We start from the raw sequence: 19,426 nt of genomic DNA on the forward strand, positions 1-19,426 counted from the left end.
CTAGTGGTGAAAACACCGCACAATCACATGTTGCATTGAGAATGTCCTGACCGCCTGCTGATGTAGTATGAATTGAAAATGCTTTTGTTTAAAATTTGCAGATCTAACGGTCACGTCAAAGATAATCGGAGCTTGAACTAAACACTAACTTCAAATGTTCACAAGTAGAGAGTTAGCGGTTCTGCCTTGATACTGACTGACTATCCTGACTACTGTGGAGCAGGGCTGCTTTAGCAGCCAGTCAAGATGGACACCGCTGAGGAAGGTAGCTAATATTAAAACCTTATTGCCCTAATTGTTAGTGTTAACTAGTAAAACCGCTTATACTAACAATGTCTGTATCAGATCTGAACATGTTCGTAACTTCTCTCACTGACAGCGTCCGCTTTTACATTTTCTTGGACTCTGACCAAGGTTCACCAGAATTAAAGAAACCGTTAGCCAATTAGCGTTAGCTGGCTTGCTAACTAGCATTAGCTCACGTCCTTTAGCTATCAGCCGTTGTAAATAAAAAAAGCAACGCGAGGTTTCTGTTGTCTTGCTTTCATAAACACTATTACGTCTACCTTTAAGTGAGCTGTGTAACTTCTAAAGACGGACATGTCACATTAGAAGCATACGTAACCAAGCTAATTATCTAGTTACAAGCTAGTGTTGAATAAGTTTAACGCAATCGTTTTCAGAAACATTACGTTGAGTATAAATAACTAGCTAACGTTACGTTGACCGGTCAGTCCTGCCAGTTGATGAGGCTTGTTTACTGCGTTACAGCGAGTTATAACAAAGACAAAATATCGTTAATGAGAATAGCGTCTTTAACATACTCTCTACTCTTGTTATTGACATTATTACTCGGACTAGCGTTAATGTAACGTTAGACAACTGCCCCAACACATGTTTCTCTGAGCGCTGTTTATGCTGCGGGAAAGAAACTGGCCTTTAGCTTAGTGTTCAGGTGTCTCAAATTGTGATATTCTTGTTAATATTTTGAATGTAGCAGAAAGTTTATATATGAAGTCAGTCACCAATAAGTACTCTGGGTATCCTAACTGTTATTCTCTTGTATCCTGGGCTAATTATAGTTATTTTTGGTCATCCAGTGACAGGTAATCCAAAGATTACAGTTTGTCATACAGGCAGAATATGACCTGTTCTGTTCTGCACACAGGAGACACATACTCCTGCGAAATCAAATGTGCCACAATTAGAAATTTGGAAAAATCTCAAAGTGTTAATGTTTTGCAGGAAGCCTGCATGTTGTTTTCATTTTTCACCATTCAGCATTATATTTAAGGTGTGTCAGGAGTGTGGATCAACCTGACCTGTTGATGAAATGTTTAGAAAAGCAAAGTGCCAAGTTAAAAGAAATACCATGGCTTCAGAAAGTATTCCTCTCACTTTTTGCATACTTGTAAATTTAATTTTAAATGAATAAACTTCACTCAATAATCCATAATGACAAAGTGAAAACATGCTTTTAGAAGACTTTGCACATTTTTTTAGGAGGAAGATGACCAAGAACCCAACAGTAATTTTAACAGAGCTTCAGAAGTCTTTTGTAGAGATGGGACAACCTGCCAGAAGGATGACCATCTCTGCATCATGCTATTTGGGTTCTTCTGAGTGGCAGGGACAGGGAGATGGGTCAGTATTGAGGGAAGGATGAATGCAGCCAAATACAGAAAGGTCCTTGAGGAAAACTTGATCCAGAGTGCACGTGACCCAAAAAGTGGGGCGACGGTTCACCTTTTGGCATGACAATGGCCCAAAAGCACTCAGCTAAGACAACAGTAGTGTGGCTTCAGGACAAGCCTCTGACTGCCCATGAGTGGCCAGCTGAAGCCCAGACTTAAACCCCACAGAACATCTGTGCAGAGACCTGAAGATGGCAGTTTACAGACGCTTCACATACAGTCTGACAGAGCCTGAGAGGATCTGCCAGGAAGAATGGGATAAACTGCTCAAATCCAGATCTGCAAAGCTTGTAGAGACTTTCCCAAGAAGACTCAAAGCTGTAGCTGCTGCCTAAGAGGCTTCTACAAAGTATTGAATTGAGGGTCTGAATACTAACAGATATTTCAGTTTTTAATTTTTAATAAATTTGCGAAATTCTATAAACATGTTTTAACTTTGTCATTTTGAGTTATTGAGTGCAGACCGAATCTAAAACACAATAAAATGTGTAAAAAGAGAAAAGGTCTGAATACTTTCTGAAGCCACGGTTTATCCTGAAATTATATTTTGCTAAGTTATGTTATTGTGTGCCCACTGTGCAGCGGACATCTGCAGGGTCTGTCGGTCGGAGGGGACCCAGGACAAGCCGCTCTACCACCCCTGTGTCTGCACGGGCAGCATCAAGTTCATCCATCAGGAATGGTATGTTCAATGGCCAAGTTGTTATAATGTAAAATATGTTTGGTTGCATTATTTTCTCCAGCCTTCCCCTTTAGAAATCTAGCTTTATGGTTAAAGTTAGGATGGCACCTGTCTATCTCCTCAGTGTGTTTGCTTTCACAGATGTTGAAATGTTTTGGAAAGAGTCATGAGGGGATGTTAGAAACGAACAGGGATTGTAAAGAAGAGATTCCTTTACATCAATGTCACTGAATATAGTTTAAATAATTACACACCTGACAAACAGTATCAACAGTTAGACACAAACTGAAAGGGAAAATATTTTTGGAAAAGGAAGCATTCACATTTCAGTTGTGATCATGGAAAAGTTGTGTGATTTTACTGCAGGGCCAAAGTGCAAGTGATGTAAAGTTTCTATAGGATAAAAAAAAGGGGGAATCTCACACGTTGTCTGTTTGTTTCCGCAGCTTACTGCAGTGGCTGAAACACAGCAGAAAAGAATACTGTGAATTATGCAAACATAGATTTGCATTTACACCAAGTAAGTTGTTTTTTTTCTTCATATTAAGTATGTATGAAATTGTTACGAGCTCCTCTAAGTAACTAATTATCAGAATCTCACTTCCTGTCTTTTTGTCAGTCTACTCTCCAGACATGCCATCTCGCTTGCCTGTCCAGGACATCTTTGCGGGGCTGGTCACCAGTATTGGAACAGCCATTAGATACTGGTTCCACTACACGCTGGTGGCCTTCGCCTGGCTCGGCGTGGTGCCTCTCACAGCATGTAAGTCCCATCATTCCATTGTAATAACCAAACAAAAGGAGATTTAATCAGCAGTTTTCCTATTGTTACCGCATATTGTATTCATTCCCCAACGTCCAACAGAGTTTAGGCAAAAACGAAAGAGAAATTGAATGTTCAGCGGTATTTTACATGTTTAAAAGAACTTGAGCTCAATATAACAAATAAATAAGATCATTCATCCTAGTGCGCAACAACAAATTAACTCACATGTTTTAAGCCGCAAATGACTGCTATTACTCAAGTGGAACTAAGCTTTCATTGTGCTTACTGGCCAAGAATATTGTTCGCCAACCTTTTCAGTTGTTAAGGGATGCAGTGTTTCAACGTTCAGTAGTTCAACATAGTCTGAAATAAACTTTTGAGCTCACCTGCTTAAAAAAAAAAAAAAAAAAACTTGGACTTGCCTGAAAAATGTCTTCCAGTAAAAATAAATTCACTTTTAAATAAAGTATAACAACTCAATCTGTATCTTGTATCTCAGGCACTATGATTCACTTGTGCTGTAAATAAATGCTTTAATTCAGCTTGACGTCTAGTAATATTCCCATGAAAGTTACAGATTTGAAGCGTAGTTTTTAGCTCAGCTTTAGTTTCACACCTGTTGTCGGTTGAAGAAAACGTTCTCACAATGTTGTTGTTGACGTAACCGTTTCCTATGTTGCTTTCCTGACAGGTCGTATCTACAAGTGTTTATTTACCGGCTCTGTGAGCTCTCTCCTTACCCTGCCATTAGATATGCTTTCAACGTAAGTTTGTTTCTGGTTTTCTTCTCTCTCACTGTTCCTATATATCACAGGTCTTTGTTTTCTCTGTATCTTATTCACCGGAGTTGTCTAAATAAATCCACAAATATAGTTAATGTCTGTTTGATGATTATAGGCTGGTTATTCATATTAGCTCCTTCTGACTGTCTTTCACCTTTTTCCTTCCCTTTATTCAGCTGTGTATTAAAGTTATGTTTGAAATTATTGTAAAAATATAGTAAATCCATGTGTGTGTCCTCTGTTCTCGCAGACAAAACCTGCTTGCAGACTGTCTCCAGGGTTGTTTTGTGGTCACTTGCACGCTGTGCGCCTTCATCAGCCTGGTGTGGCTCAGAGAGCAGATTGTCCACGGTGGCGCTCCTCAGTGGTTAGAGCAGAATCAACCGCCTTTGGTTCCCAACCAGCCCAACGGCCCTGCACCAGCTAATGACGTGAGCTCACTTTATGCTAAACACAACTAGGCTCCTTTTTCTAGCTGCACATAGAGCAGCACAGGTAGCGTATTGGACCACCGGTGCACTCTGGCACAGTTGGCACATTGACAGGTTCATATCTGTAAAAGATAAGCTAATTGAGTCTATAATTTTACTACTACAGAGTTTACTTAAGGCATTCAATTTTAGTTTGATTAATGACTCTTCAGGTTTATTTAAAATTAGACTATTTTATTATCACACGAAGTTTGATTAAAAGCCACTTTTTTGAATTAGTTGAAAAATAATTAAAGCAAGTTTAACTGTCTCCTGCACTTTGCCAGTTTTCTGTGCGAGGTCACATTTGTTTTTTTTTGCCTGCGTGCTTTGGCCAGCATTTCATCTGAGGGAAAACTTCAGGACTGTTAAGTTTTCTGATAGAGAATGTGCTCGCCAAGCTAGCGATCACATTTGTCTGTGTTTTCACCAAATTAGTAAAGCAGTGTTCGCCAGATAATGTCACTCTTCTGCTGTTATTAGTAAGAAGCAATGCGCTGTAGGAAGAAGTGACTGGCTGTTGCTGATGGGTTTTTTATTTCCCATGTTGTAACCGTCAAGCTGTCCTTGATAACTGCCAAATCCAAAACTGAGTACGGTTAATGAGCAAATAAGAGCTCAAATATTACCTCATGTAACTAACTAGTCGCTCATTATGATTGCGCAGGTTCCAGGTGGTAACGCCGCAGCCAACGGCCAGGCGGCTGCAGACGCCGCAGCAGCCCAGCACCCTGCAGACCCCGCGGCAGACGGCCTGGCTCCTGCCCACCCACACGAAGCTGGCGACCAGGGAGACGAGGCGGAACTTGATGATGACGAAGATGACGACGGGGAGGAAGACGAGGAGGAGGAGGAGGACGAGGAAGGCAGGGAAGAGGATGCTGCTGATGCCAATAATGGAGGACAAGGTCAGTGTGAACATAAGTTTTTAACAACTTTTAAAATAGTGGTTTTCGAGCTCTTTACGTATCATTCTGAAAGTGGTAATCGTGAAGGTTTTCATTTAGATAAGTGTCTTTTAAATGACTCTCTATTGCCAAATGACGCAGCATTATATAGAAGTCCTCGCAGTTTGCCGTTTTTATGAACTGAGTGTCTGAAGTGACTCACTCGCAAAATCACAAGGGACAAGAGTGACTAACACAAAGTTATTGACGTCTGTGAGACACTTATTGAAATGAAAATCTTCATGATTGCCACTTTAAAGATTGAGTACTTTGCAAAGCTTTTTTCATGAACTGGTGTTTTCATTCTTCTATAATGGTTTGCATGAACTTTAAGGAGCAGCAACCCTACGTGGTGACGGAGCTACGGAGGAATGTCGTAGGTGTTCTTACTGTTTTTCGATTCTCCTTTTTGCAGAAGATTTGAACTGGAACGCTCTGGAGTGGGACCGTGCAGCAGAGGAACTGACCTGGGAAAGGGTGGGAACCTTTTTCTGTATGTTTCCTGCCCCATTAAGGGCTGTGATGTAGCCGGGACATGAAACTAAAAAAGCAAAGTGTGAGGAGGGGGGCAGGTAGTTGGCAGAAACATCTCTCTGAGTTCTTGTTGTTTGTGAGTGACCTTCTTCTTCGTGTTACTAGGAAGTTTTAAATGTATTAACAGCAGCAGAGTCTATCGTAAAACCAGTCGTACATGTTGAGTTAGATGAATCATAAGGGATGATTGACACTGTCCTCTTTATGTCTCAGATGCTGGGGCTGGATGGCTCTCTAGTTTTCTTGGTAAGTGCACACTCTTTCTCCTGGAGTCTGCATTAAAGGCTGTTCTGCTATATTTCAACCTGGTGTATTTCCCATTAATGTGACCCTCTGGGTCGAGCTGACTTTGAACTCATCACCTCCATCGTAGAGAGTCACGGAAACGAGGACTTGTGCAAAACAATATTCATTGGCTCAAGTTGCACAAGCCTCTTGCAGCTTTCCAAGTAAACGTGGGAACACCTGCACACCTGCTTACTCCTGCACTTATCCAATCAGCCGATCATGTGGCAGCAGCTCAGTGCATAAAATTACAAGAAACACGCCAGGCTGGATGGAATTATTATGTGATGATGTAATAAATCCATAATCTTCACTGCAACTGTAGCTAGACGTTGTGTAATATGTGTGTGTGTGTATGTGTGTGTGTGTGTGTGTGTGTGTGTGTGTGTGTGTGTGTGTGTGTGTCTTCTGTAGGAACATGTCTTCTGGGTGGTGTCTCTCAACACACTCTTCATCCTCGTCTTTGGTAAGTTAAACCTGTGACGTAGTGATGACGTACACACAGTCGTTATCTTTGAGAGATGATCAAGCTTTCTGTATATTATAATTCCAGGGGTTTACGCTTATTTAAGAAGTTTATTTTCACTGTAGTTCAGCGATGGAAAGACACTTGGTGTAATAACGCTCCACCACACTGTCAGTTCCACCCTGACCTCCCTGTATTTCCCTTCAGCTTTCTGTCCGTATCACATCGGCCATTTCTCAGTGGTTGGCCTGGGCTTTGAAGACCATGTAAGTGCACAGCAATGCATGAGGAAACACTTTATATTTTCCATGCAGTGATTGAATTTATGTGATATTATATTTTGTTTGCAGGTCAAAGCTTCACACTTTGACGGGCTCATCACCACCATCCTGGGCTACATCCTCCTGGCCGGAGCTCTCATGGTCTGCCACGTATCCTCTGCATTGATCAAGTTACCTCACATGTATGAAATTACCCACAATATGTCTTGATACGTAGTGGTTCACTGTGGTTGTGTTTCAGCTGTTCCAGGGTAATTTGTGGTTTGTTTTTGGTTTGTTTCGTGCACAAATATATTTCCCAAATCAAGGCCACCACTTTGTTCTTAATGAAAATGTAAGTTGTTTATATGTTAGAAATGCTAAATTGATAAGTTAAAACACCGACTGGGTATTATTGATCTCACAGTTTGTGTCGGTCCTTAACTGTGCCTCCTTTAGGCGCTGGCTTCATTAGTGAAGTTCCAGCGGTCCAGACGCCTCCTGGGCGTCTGCTACATCGTTGTCAAGGTAAATTAAGAGACACACGACTGGAGTGTTTCCCAAAATCTATCTCGTGTTTGTTTTTATCAGACTGTCGACACTCCGCTGAAACTGTAATTAGCAAAAATTATGGTTACAGAAACAAATTTTGAAAATGGAAACTAAATGGGATTTGTATTTTTGTCACAGGTGTCCCTGCTGGTCGTCATGGAGATAGGCTTGTTCCCACTGATTTGTGGTTGGTGGCTCGACATTTGCTCGCTGGTAAGACTATTATGCAGAGTATACTCAACTGATCCTGTTGATACAGTCTAACCAAACAGATTAAATGCACTGCACACAGATTTGATGAACATTCAGTTCGGAGAAGAAATACAAAAATCTCAGTATCTACATTCATCGAACCAAATCCTAAAAATGAGATTTTTAAGGAAGTTTTTGTCATTGGTGTTAAAACACAAACAAAAAGCCTGTCCCTTTGTTCATCGCAGGAGATGTTTGATGCCACCCTGAAGGACAGGGAGCAGAGCTTTGACTCCGCCCCTGGTACCACCATGTTCCTCCACTGGCTGGTCGGCATGGTCTACGTCTTCTACTTTGCCTCTTTCATCCTTCTGCTCAGAGAGGTAACGTTGAGGACTCCAGCCAGTCACAATCACATACTGTGCTCTCACAAACCACTCATAATACTCTCAAATGTCTAACCTGTGGATGTGTGTTTGTGCACAGGTGCTCCGGCCAGGTGTGCTCTGGTTCCTGAGGAACCTGAACGATCCAGACTTCAACCCAGTCCAAGAGATGATCCACCTGCCCATCTACAGACACCTGCGGAGGTTTATTCTCTCTGTGGTCAGTCAAGCTTCCTCCTCTTCTGCTTTCCATCGAGCCTGATCTTCAGATTCACCGTTGTCGTCTTAAGTAACACAGATTTTGTTGAGATAAAGAATAGTCAAGTGGAGAGAGAGAAAATGAAAAATATCTAGAATCATAAAAACAGTCTAGATGTGCATATAAACTGCAGAAGCATATTTTGGGGCTATAAATGGTCAGCTCACCTAAATTTACAAAAAATCAGGTTTTAGAAATATCCATCTTTGAGATTTCTGTCTCCATCCCAGCACAATGGAGGTGATGAAATTTAATTTGTGCTGCTCAAAGCGCTGAAAAATGATCTTTTAAAAATTAAATTGGCAATAAAAGTGACAGAAACTGGATCCCATTTCAAACTGTGGATATCCACATGAACTGATTTCTTTGGAACGACTTTCCATTCGAGGAATAGTCTTTAAATATATTTGACGGTTTGTTTGTGGCTTACGCAGCATAATGAAATACTTCTATAAAGACGTTATATATAATATGAGTGAACTGACCCTTTGACCAAATGAGTGTCTTACAATAAAACATGGGGAATATTGATCTTGATTATTGATGATTATTACCGAAGTTGAATCTACTGCACATTGTTTGAAAATGCGCATTGAAATGTATATTGTAACTTTGTGTATTGCACTTTAAAATCTTGTGTGTGTGTGTGTGTGTGTGTGTGTGTATTTCCAGGTGGTGTTTGGTTCCATCGTTTTGCTGATGCTTTGGCTTCCTATTAGAATCATTAAACTGCTCTTCCCAACCTTCCTTCCCTACAACGTCATGCTCTACAGGTACATGACAGCACATCAAACTGACGTTCAAATTCTGTCTGTGTGTGGAAGTTAGAGGTGATATAGTCTGTTCAAACATACACCAACATAAGATGCCGCCAGAGAACCAGAGCTGCCATTTCTAATGCCTCGGATGGTTCATTATAAACTGAATTGTGTGAATTGTGTCAAGCTGTGGTTTACTTGCTGTCACTGCAGCGATGCCCCAGTTAGCGAGCTGTCGTTGGAGCTGCTGTTGCTTCAGGTCGTGCTGCCGGCGTTGTTGGAGCAGGGTCACACTCGGCAGTGGCTCAAACGGCTCGTCCACGCCTGGACATTCACAGCGGGATACATGCTGTGAGCTTCACACACACACACACACACACATACACACACACACACACACACACACACACACTCTGCGATTTTATTTGTAAAAGGAACAGCGTTATCTTTGTAAAATTAGCGGTGTTCATATGACGTGGCGAGAAGAACCTCAAATCATAATTGTCTCTCTGTGTCTTATTACAATGAATGTGAAGTGACATAATGATAAAGTAAAAAAATAATTGCCCCACAGTGACCTTCACTCTTACCTGCTCGGGGACCACGAAGACGACGACAACCAACCAAACAACAATCCTCCCGGTCGCCATAACAACAACCGGATCCCCGGGCTGGGGGAGGGGCTTCACGCCGCCCATCAGGCTATCCTGCAGCAGGGCGGTCCGGTGGGTTTCCAGCCGTACCACCGGCCTGTCAACTTTCCCCTCAAGGTGACCGACGGCGTTCTGGTCCTTCGTGTCATATTGTCACTGTGCTGCTGTTAATATTTCTGATTCTTCTAAATCTCTCGTGTGTGTTTGCTTGTTCAGATCGTTCTGTTGGTCGTCTTCATGTGTGTGACGCTGCTGCTGGCCAGTCTGATCTGCCTCACGCTGCCGGGTAAGTTGTGGCCCGCAAGCAGGTGCTGCTCCGCTCTCGCTCGTTCCTCCCGACCTCCGCTCTTACCCGTCCTCCTCTTCCTCCTCTCCCAGTGTTCGTGGGTCGCTGGCTCATGTCTTTCTGGATGGGCAGCGCCATGGTTCACGAGCTGTACACAGCGGCCAGCGGTCTATACGTCTGCTGGCTGTCCATCCGAGCCGCCACCGTGCTGCTGTCCTGGATGCCACAGGGCCGGACTGTCATCCTGATCAAAGTCCAGGAGTGGACGCTCATGGTAACGCGGATGTCCCTGTAGTCTTCCGGCCAAAGTCAAAAATGAAGCCCGTACTGTGATATGTGATAAACTGCTGTTTTTGATTGGCTGTCCTGTTGAAAACAGATCCTGAAGACCGTCGTGGTGGCCGTCCTGTTGGCCGGGGTGATACCTCTGCTGTTGGGTCTGCTGTTTGAGCTGATCATCGTCGCTCCTCTCAGAGTCCCACTGGACCAGACACCACTCTTCTATCCCTGGCAGGTAGGACCATGGACTGTGTGTGTGTGTGTGTGTGTGTGTGTGTGTGTGTGTGTGTGTAATCATAAATTGGAGTATTTTGCTGCATGTGTTGTCAGTAGAACTGGGTATCAAACCTTGATACTGTTTTGGTGCCGACTAATTAGTGAAAACCCAAACGTCCGATGTCAAGTCAGTGAGTTTTAGAATGTTTTATTTTTCTTGTTGATGCTGTTTGTGGTTAGAAGACATTTAACATCTGAGACCTTTGGCTTGTTTCTTTAAATGAAATAAACTGTTGACTAGAGAAACACAACATCATTAACGGATCATTAACAGAAAGTTAGGTGAGGAAAAACAACTGCTTTGCTTTATCACAAAACTCACGTCTAATGACACTAATGTCTCAAGGACACAAAAAGTAGGTTTTGCAGAAACCTGATGCTGATACTAAACGGTTGCTGATGTTTTGAGACACGCCCGTCGTTGTGTCTCGGTTGTTAATTGGCTGACGTCTGTGTGGCAGGACTGGGCGCTCGGCGTGCTCCACGCTAAAATCATCGCCGCCATCACGCTGATGGGGCCTCAGTGGTGGCTCAAAACCGTCATCGAGCAGGTCAGTGACACATCTCTTGACCTCATAGGATCACTGTCATTAAATACATTGTGAAAGTAAGGAAGTATATATGTTTATGATCCAAGTACAGTGAAACATATTTGTCACATAGGAGCATATTCAGATAACTCATCCACATTTTCTTGGGGGGTGGTTCGTTACGAAGGACAGAAAGCTGCTACTGGAATGTGAAATAATGAAGTGAAATAAAGCAGTCGGTGTCTTCCCTCTCGCTGCTGTAGGTGTATGCCAACGGAATCCGAAACATCGACCTCTATTTCATCTTGCGAAGGCTGGCTGCTCCAGTCATCTGCGTCCTGCTGCTGTCTCTCTGTGTGCCCTACACCATCTCTAAAGGAATTACACCTCTGCTAGGTAAGTCTTCATGCATGGTTATGTGTCTGGGGTGAGCGAGGATTTTCCTGGAACCTTAACACACCTTAACAAGCATCGGTTTTCAATGAAGTGGAGGAAAAGAGGACGGATTCACCTCTCCTCCTTTTTCCCTCTTGTCCCCTTTCACTTCTCCAGTTTTCTCATCCATCAGCTCAGCACCCATCAGAGGGTCAAGGAAAAGCCTAATGAAGAATAATACCTCTCGGTTTTTATTTTCCCGACTCAAGGATTTTAATATTCATTAGAGTGATGCTGACACACCTGAAAAAAACAGCATTTGTTTGACTTTGCAAATAATACTTATCTCCATTTGTTCTATTTTAGCTGCAGGTTTTTACCCCTGACAACAGCTTCCTTTCCAAAATGCAATATCTCTTCTATTATCTACAAAATCCATTATGAGTTCTTTATACTTTGTGAACTGCTTGTTTTCGAGTTGCAACAAGCGATGATTTAAAGGAGCTATTTGCAAGTTTTGCTATTGCTAGGTAGCCGCCGCCGTTATGTTGTTTTGCAAATGGACTAAATTAGAGACTGTAGCAGATGAGACTCAGACAGAGGTAACAGACACTCAGATATCATCAGGCCACAGCACAGCATACTAATTTGGATACAGGGCTCATCTGAGGAGTGCTTTTTATGCAGAGCCTACCCAAGGCACCAATTTCACTTTGTTTTTGATGCTGACTCGAGCAACACTTGCATTTAAACAACTAGTCAATTAAGATTTTCCAGCCCCCTGTGGAAACGAGGATTTCAGTCATTGTGCAAGTCAACTTGCAACTGATTGTTTTTGTCTTTGATTCGCTTTGCTCCCTCAACTCTGCTCTCTCTACTGTCCCGTTAAATTAAAGTTATTAGCTTTCTGTCGTCCTCTTGCTGCCTCCCCGTCCACTCGTTGTCTGTCAGTTCCTAGAGACGGGACATCACAGTCACGCACTCAGTAAGAGGAGTTATTGTTCCAGTGTTTATTCCGTTTTCTCTTTCCTCCCTTCACCTCCTCCTCCCCTCCATCCCTCCCTCCCTCCCTCCCTCCGCAGGTGTGCAGCCAGAGATGCAGACGCTGGTGGAGAGGAGGATCTATCCGTTCCTGCTGATGGTGGTCATACTGTTGGCCATTCTGTCCTTCCAGATACGACAGTTCAAGCGCTTATACGAACACATCAAAAATGACAAGTCAGTGCATCACTAAACTCCTTCTAACTAACACAAGCAGGCAGTTTATTTTTATTCTACTTTTTTTAAAAGATGCCAAATAATCTCCAAAATTACTGTTGTGAAATTTTGTGTTATTTCATTTCTAAACAAAAACGTCTATAATGTTACGACCTGTAGCCTAAACAGTTGATCTATTGAGAGTCAGCTTTCCAGTCAGCTATTAACTGCAGTTGGAAGGGGAATGCTACTGACGTACTAAATAGAAAGAGCTGGTAGTAATATACATAGATAAAATCCCCTGCAGTGGTTGAGTCTGAGTTTATCTTGCAACATATATTGTCATATAGTGAGTTTTGAGGAAAATCACTTATTTAGGAAGATACAAGATACAAATCAAGATGCAGTGATTCATCACACTGACGCAGAAACTATATACAAATAAATCTAAAATGGAGCAGTCCTCGCTCCAGCTCCATTGTTTGGTGTTTTAACCAATGGGAAAGTGCAGGATATGTTCTGTGATGAACATGGATATCAAGCAGGACGAAGCCAAAGGAGAGTCTCCAGTGGTGCATGGGACAGTTGAAGGGGGAGGCAAAGACACTGCGTGACCTGAATCTGAGCCAAAGTCGTGCTCCTTCTCTGAGTCACGGCTCGAGTCGAGTCTTAACACGGACATTAAAACGCGTGTTGGTATCGCTGAGTGTGACTTGCACTTCCAGAGGATATCGTTAACTCTGATGTCCATCGTGAATAAATATCCATAAATCCATTTAGGAAAGAGACGCTCCAGAAGTTGCCTGAGAATCATTTCCTTCAGTGTAAAAGTGATCTGGTGATAGTTGTCTGTACACCCATGGCTACTGTGCATATTTGTTCCTGAATAGGCCTGTTTATTGGCGTTAACATGTTCCCATCTATCAGCAAAAACATTTGTCACACTGAGCTTCATAAATCCAATCTGAATGAGTTTTCTCTGTCGTCCATCCTGAGATATTAAAGGAAAAGCTATTTTGATGATAATAATATAGCGAAACGTCTGACGGTTGACCATGATGCACATAATTTACCTTTAACCGGCACAATGCAAAAAGAATGACACATGAACATGGAGTACTACAAACTACCGAATTGCTGAAACTGTTTTTTCCTGATTCTCTTCCCAGATACTTAGTTGGACAGAGACTTGTGAATTACGAACGCAAGACGGGCAGGAGCACGTCCACCTCCTCCTACAGCACCTCCTCGTAGACCTGACCCTGGCTGTGGGATCAGTGGAGCTGACTCACTCTGCGCAGCACTGGGGAGCTAACACCGGCTCCTGTGGTGAAACCTTTTTGTTTCCTCTCTGCTCGGCTGTCAACTTCACACACAATCTATAAACATTTGACTGCACGCTGGTTATTCTTATTCACCGACATCTACTGCAATCACAGGGTCGGAGACGAGGGCCTCGAGGAGTGAAAACAAAAGAGTCTCGACTCAATTTCTGAACCAGGTTGTTATCCAACCTGTAAAAACCTGCCAGTGCGACAGAACAACAACTCTTCTGGCTGGTCGTCCTGTCTAATGTGTTTTTGTCTTCACCGCAGCTGACATTTAAATTGTAAAGGTTTGAGATGAAGTCGGGTCAGTTGAGCATAGCTTTTACCTCAGATTGTGCTTGTGTTGAATTGAATATTGTTTTGGTCACACTGAGCGTCTCTTACGGGACATTTTCTGAACTGCAGGGGAGATATTTGAACTATAATGAGGACGCCTTTAGTGGTTCTGTTCCAACGGTAGATTTGTCTCTAAAGGCGCCCGTCATCAGATTGAGGTCGTCAGTGACGAGGAGGGACATACATGATGTAGCAATGTGATTGTATATTTTTAGATGTTTTTATTAGATGTGTTTTCATTGAGTCTTTCTTTTTTTTCTTTTTTTACATTTCTGGAGTGAGCTGTTAGATAATCCTTTGAGGATTTCTTTGAACTTAACATTTTAGAAAAAGAAGAAGATAGTGACATTTTAGACAGGCTTCTGCTTAAGATGTTCTCCTGTGAATTGCCAAACAGTCGTGGCGGAGTACTACCCTCCTGAGCTTTCCGTTGGTTACGGACACTTTAAAACACTCAAATCCACCTTCAGGAGGGGAGTTTATTCACCTGAAAACAGCCCATAAAAAAAACTGGAAAAGCGGCGATTCAGAAATTCAGAATGTGCTTGTGTAAAACTCTGAATATTTTATAGAAATATTTATTCTCGAAGAATTTTTAAAGCCAATTTTGTGCCAAACTGGTCGTCAGTGGCTTGTAGTGCTGCTAATCAGCTGTTCAGACTCTTACCTGTCTCTTACCAACTCTAAATGACAAAACACTGAATTGAATCATTTGAACAAAGTGTCTCATCTGACTGAAATGCAGGGTTTCCTCCAGGAAGTGGATGTGGCTGCTGTTTACGTTTTTGTGTTCATACATTCTAAAAAGTTATTTTTTGTTTGTTTTTTTTGTTAGTTTTTTTGCTGTCGCCTGCAAAGCTCAATCAGTCAGGTCGTGATGACAGTGTAACAGTTGCCTACCTAAATACATGGCCTTCGTAGTGTGATCAAACGCATCCTTCTAAATTATCACTGTATTAGAATGGGTTGCACCACTCAAACTAATTCTCGTGAATTGTTATGTAAAAATTAGCATAACTGCCATGTGTGAACTGTTGCGTAGCTACAGCTAATTAATACTAACTCTGAAACTCATATTTTTTTCCTTGTATGCAGTTTTAAATGAAACAAAGTCAAATTAAACATAGATTGACCCCAAAACTGTTTTTAGCAGTTGTGCTAAAGCTACGCCACAGTGACTTCCTTCTTACACAGCTGATTGAAAGTTACTGTTAAGCTGATTAAAGTGAGTTTTAAAAAAAGAGTGGTAAAAAATCAAAGTTTTTAGTTCGGGTCAAGCACCCAGAATACTGGTTCCTACATTTCCCATAATGCAATGTTTTTAATTAGAGCCTCCCTGCCTGTTGAACATAATTTTTAACTTGTAGTGCAGACTCTGATTTTTGAGCCTCACTCTGACATCATAAGGGTAATCATCATATATTCTGCCCCTTTAAAGCAATAAACAGGCAGCAAGAAAACAAAAATTATTTTTAAAAAAACAAAAAAAAAGGAAACAAAATGAGTGCCAACATGTTGCATGTTTGAAGTTTTTAAAATGTAAAATCACGTGTTGACAGAAAACATCTGTACCCCGACACAAACACTCGTCCTCCGCAGTTTAGATACTTAAATCTCTTCACATCATTTAAATGACTGAACACCAGCGCAGCTTCGACCCCGTGTGGTTCTGTGTAGTTTAGTGTCAGAAAACTTTCCCCTCTCTGGTCGCAGCAGTTTAGTTTCTCTCCGGCGTGGATACACCAGTTCACACTCAGACTCCTGTGTGAATCTGTGTCTGTTCTTGTTACTGAGCTGAAACATTTCCTCACATTTCAGTCTTCAGTCAGATCTGACTCTGTTTGTCGTCTGTGAGTTTGTGAGCCGGTGACCCCGCTGTCTTTTCTTCTTCTTCCTCCTCTTCTTCTTCTTCTCCCCCTGTGAATCAGCACGTTGATGTGATTATATCATTGAATTTCCTGCTCTGCTCTTTAAAGGAGGCTTTTTACGTTTCAATTAATTCAACGCCACTCAAAAGGTTACGTTTCACATATGAAGAGTAAATGCTGCACGTGGCGGACAGGAGTTTAGTTAGGTCAGTTGTGGAGACGCGGGGACATCAAGAGGTGAAACACTCTTGTGATGTCGGTACTGATGCTGGCACTGACAAGACTCTGCTTCTGGATCCAACAGGATTCTCCTTCTTTGATCCCTGACTGACTGTCGTGTGGCTCCATGTGGGAGCTGAGGAGGTAGTTGCACCCTGAGACACTCACTTTCATCTGGTTTTCTTCTTTCTTTTTTAACTTTTTTTTTGTAAGCAGTGAGTTTGCTAGTTCTGGCTTTTGTATCTTCAGGTCTTTCTAAGGATAAGAAGTAGCAGGGTAGCACGAGGAACTCTTATCGGCCATGAGTGCGGGTTCCTGTCTCAGCTCACTGTGGTGATGGAGAGATGGGAGATGCATTGTCCTATCGTTTGTTTGTGTCGGCTCTTGACCGCCTCCTCTTATTTCTCTTCTCTCGAAACATCTCAGACCAGGTTCCCCTCAAATGTCTTGCAGTTATGTTGCAGGGAGGAATTACACAATCTTCCCCTTACAGACGAAAGGCTGAATTTATGAGCAATAAAACAAACTCCTCCTCGGTTTAATTATGTTTGTGGTTTTGCAGCTACAGCTTTATCTGGTCTGGTAAGACCAGTAGCTAAGAGGCTAAAGTGAGCAAACTTCAGTTTGATGTTGTTGTGTCACTGACATTATTACTAAGACAGGAGACTTGTTCGTTGTTATGCACTCGGTGTCCCATTCATTTAATTCTCAGTTAGATTGACTACTCATGTCTTTAAAGCTGCTGGGAGGTTTTGGAAATGAAAGGATATGTCATGTGCCATTAACCTGTAATTTCCACTTCTGGCCACAGACTTACAGGTTTGATACTGACTCTGGTGATTGACCTGATATTCTAAGAGTAAACGCCCACCTGAACTGACTCTGTTGCAGCGTCAGTCACAAACATGTATTAACAAAATATCCACAAGTTGTAATTTAAACATTCAGTAAATATGTTGTTTACAAATCAACAAGCTTTCAGGATTACAATAAACAAGAACAGCAAAAAATGTTCCAAACACATTTTGTGAATATGTTTGTGATTCGTTTGTTGAGGTTTAGGTGAGAACATTGCTACCACTGTCATACCTGTATGCAGGAGATGGTTAGCTTAGCTTAGCATAAAAACTGGAACAGGGGAAACAGCTACCCTGGCTCTGTCCGTAGGTTAAAGTTGTTTTCTGGTTTTATATGTACAAAAAAACTAATTGTATAAGCATCAGTCTGTAGTTTCACACGGGGTTATATACTGGAACTGTTTCTTGGCTGGGTGCAGTGACTCTCCGCTGATTGTCTGGCAACCTCAAGATACGACGACGTGTTCTCATGTAACTCTCGGCAGAGCGGATCGTACATATCGGACATATTTCTCAAAATGCGGTGATGATGTAAAAGCCTCCAGGTGTTCGCGCTCGCTACAGAACAAAACCACTACGGTTAAAGTACGTTTGAACCTCTGAAAAAACTAGAAGCTGTTAGAATATTTATGACTGAAACAGGTCCTGTTCTTTAAAATTGCTTCTTGTTGCCAGTGAAAACTGAATCACATTCTGTGATGGGGAGATTTTAGATGTTCTTTTGTTTTTTTTCTTTTTAACAGTCATAGAGGGATTAAGGTGTTTTGTTTTTTTTGTCATTCAAATGTTTTTATGTGCTGCACTTTATTACACAGTTTGCAATCATTTCACAATCCATTGTAACACAGTCAACATCGGCGGGTTAGTGTGTTTTTATTTTCCCTTCACTGAGACTGAGAGATGTCAATATTTCACTGTGGTGACTGCACAATGGGTTTTACTTACAAGATGAATTCAAGTCGAGCATTTGTTTGTTTTTTTGACACTGCATTTGTGTTAGAAGTGTTTTTTTGGAGTTTGGTAAATATAAACTGCTTTTCTATTGATATGGATTGTGAATAACATTAACTCTAGTGCTGACAGCTGTAGTGCTGCTGTGTGGAATGCTCACATCATATATATATATATATATATATATATATATATATATATTGATATATGATATATGATGCTATGAAGTGACCTTTTAGTATCTTCTTGAACTCAGCTGGACACTTCCAATTTTGGTCTTCAATTTCAATTTCTAGAAGCAAATGATTTATATTTTTATATGTGCAAAAAGCAGTGGCATGTACTGTAACATAAAGTTATACTTTAAGGTCTATTAATTGTTGGTTCAGTAATATGAAACAATAATAAATCGTTGAAATGAATTCTTTGAGTGCTGTTTCTTAACAATATGGTTTTCAAACAAATGTCGTTCATGTTTGAGTATTTTTGACTTACAGCTGTGGTTGGAGGAAAAAAATCCTGCATCACAATCTTTTTTTTTCCAGACCTTTCTCTAATGTTTAATTTTTTTTCTGTGATAATTACTGAATAATTTAACGTCCGCACAAATTAAAAATAAACATGCATTTGTATCTCATATGTGCGTTTCTTGGTAACGTCTTATTCAGGCAGAAGTACGTCACTTGTTTGTGAAAGAGCCGTTTGTGGGGGGACCCGTAAGCTTCTGAATAAAGGGATAGCAGAGAAAATCTGCCTCTCTACACGTCTACAGCTGCAGATCTCAGCTCTCTGTCTTACGACGAGACGTAACCAAAATTACTGTAGAAGATTAACCACAATTTCCTCTAAAATAAGTTGAAACTGACTAAATTAATTGGCATTCACTATTCTCTGTTCCATACGCAGTAGAACAGACGTGATGCTTTTGAGTTTTTGATATAACATTTGTAATAAATATAACAAATGAAAATGACATGGACAAAAGTATTGGGACCCTGAACCTAATATTTTGTAGCACAGTTTCCTGCATGTTTCTTCTGCTCTCAGTTCAGTCCTGAATGTTCAATCGTTATTATTAAAATAAAAAGTGCATTATTTGGCCTCCATGTTGTTATGGGGTTGGATGTGGGCCACCAAGATTTTTTTGATTTCTATAGCAGATTCAGTGACTGAACAGACTGAGTGTAGACACTCCCTCCCCTATTTCAAGATCTGAAGCTAGAAGCTAGAAACTGATC

The 19,426-nt window shown here is 41.5% G+C and overlaps 1 protein-coding gene across 1 annotated transcript; it reads left to right on the forward strand.

Annotated features, from left to right (window-relative positions):
* The first annotated feature begins 13 nt into the window (after window positions 1-13).
* Window positions 14-18,610, forward strand: LOC111652963 (E3 ubiquitin-protein ligase MARCHF6-like). Its single transcript, XM_023403381.2, has 26 exons — window positions 14-265; window positions 2,277-2,376; window positions 2,823-2,896; window positions 2,996-3,139; window positions 3,834-3,906; window positions 4,175-4,355; window positions 5,062-5,302; window positions 5,757-5,818; window positions 6,089-6,121; window positions 6,575-6,626; window positions 6,834-6,892; window positions 6,977-7,057; window positions 7,346-7,414; window positions 7,577-7,651; window positions 7,879-8,013; window positions 8,117-8,236; window positions 8,948-9,048; window positions 9,247-9,384; window positions 9,608-9,803; window positions 9,903-9,972; window positions 10,065-10,246; window positions 10,352-10,486; window positions 10,989-11,078; window positions 11,321-11,453; window positions 12,515-12,650; window positions 13,799-18,610. The coding sequence occupies exons 1-26, from the start codon at window positions 247-249 to the stop codon at window positions 13,881-13,883; spliced, it is 2,784 nt and encodes a 927-aa protein (XP_023259149.1). The 5' UTR covers window positions 14-246; the 3' UTR covers window positions 13,884-18,610.
* The last annotated feature ends 816 nt before the right edge of the window (window positions 18,611-19,426 follow it).

The sequence above is a fragment of the Seriola lalandi genome, unplaced genomic scaffold, assembly GCF_002814215.2.
Source record: "Seriola lalandi dorsalis isolate HSWRI2012SDOR001 ecotype SW California unplaced genomic scaffold, Sedor1 jcf7180002054130, whole genome shotgun sequence".
NCBI lineage: Eukaryota > Metazoa > Chordata > Actinopteri > Carangiformes > Carangidae > Seriola > Seriola lalandi.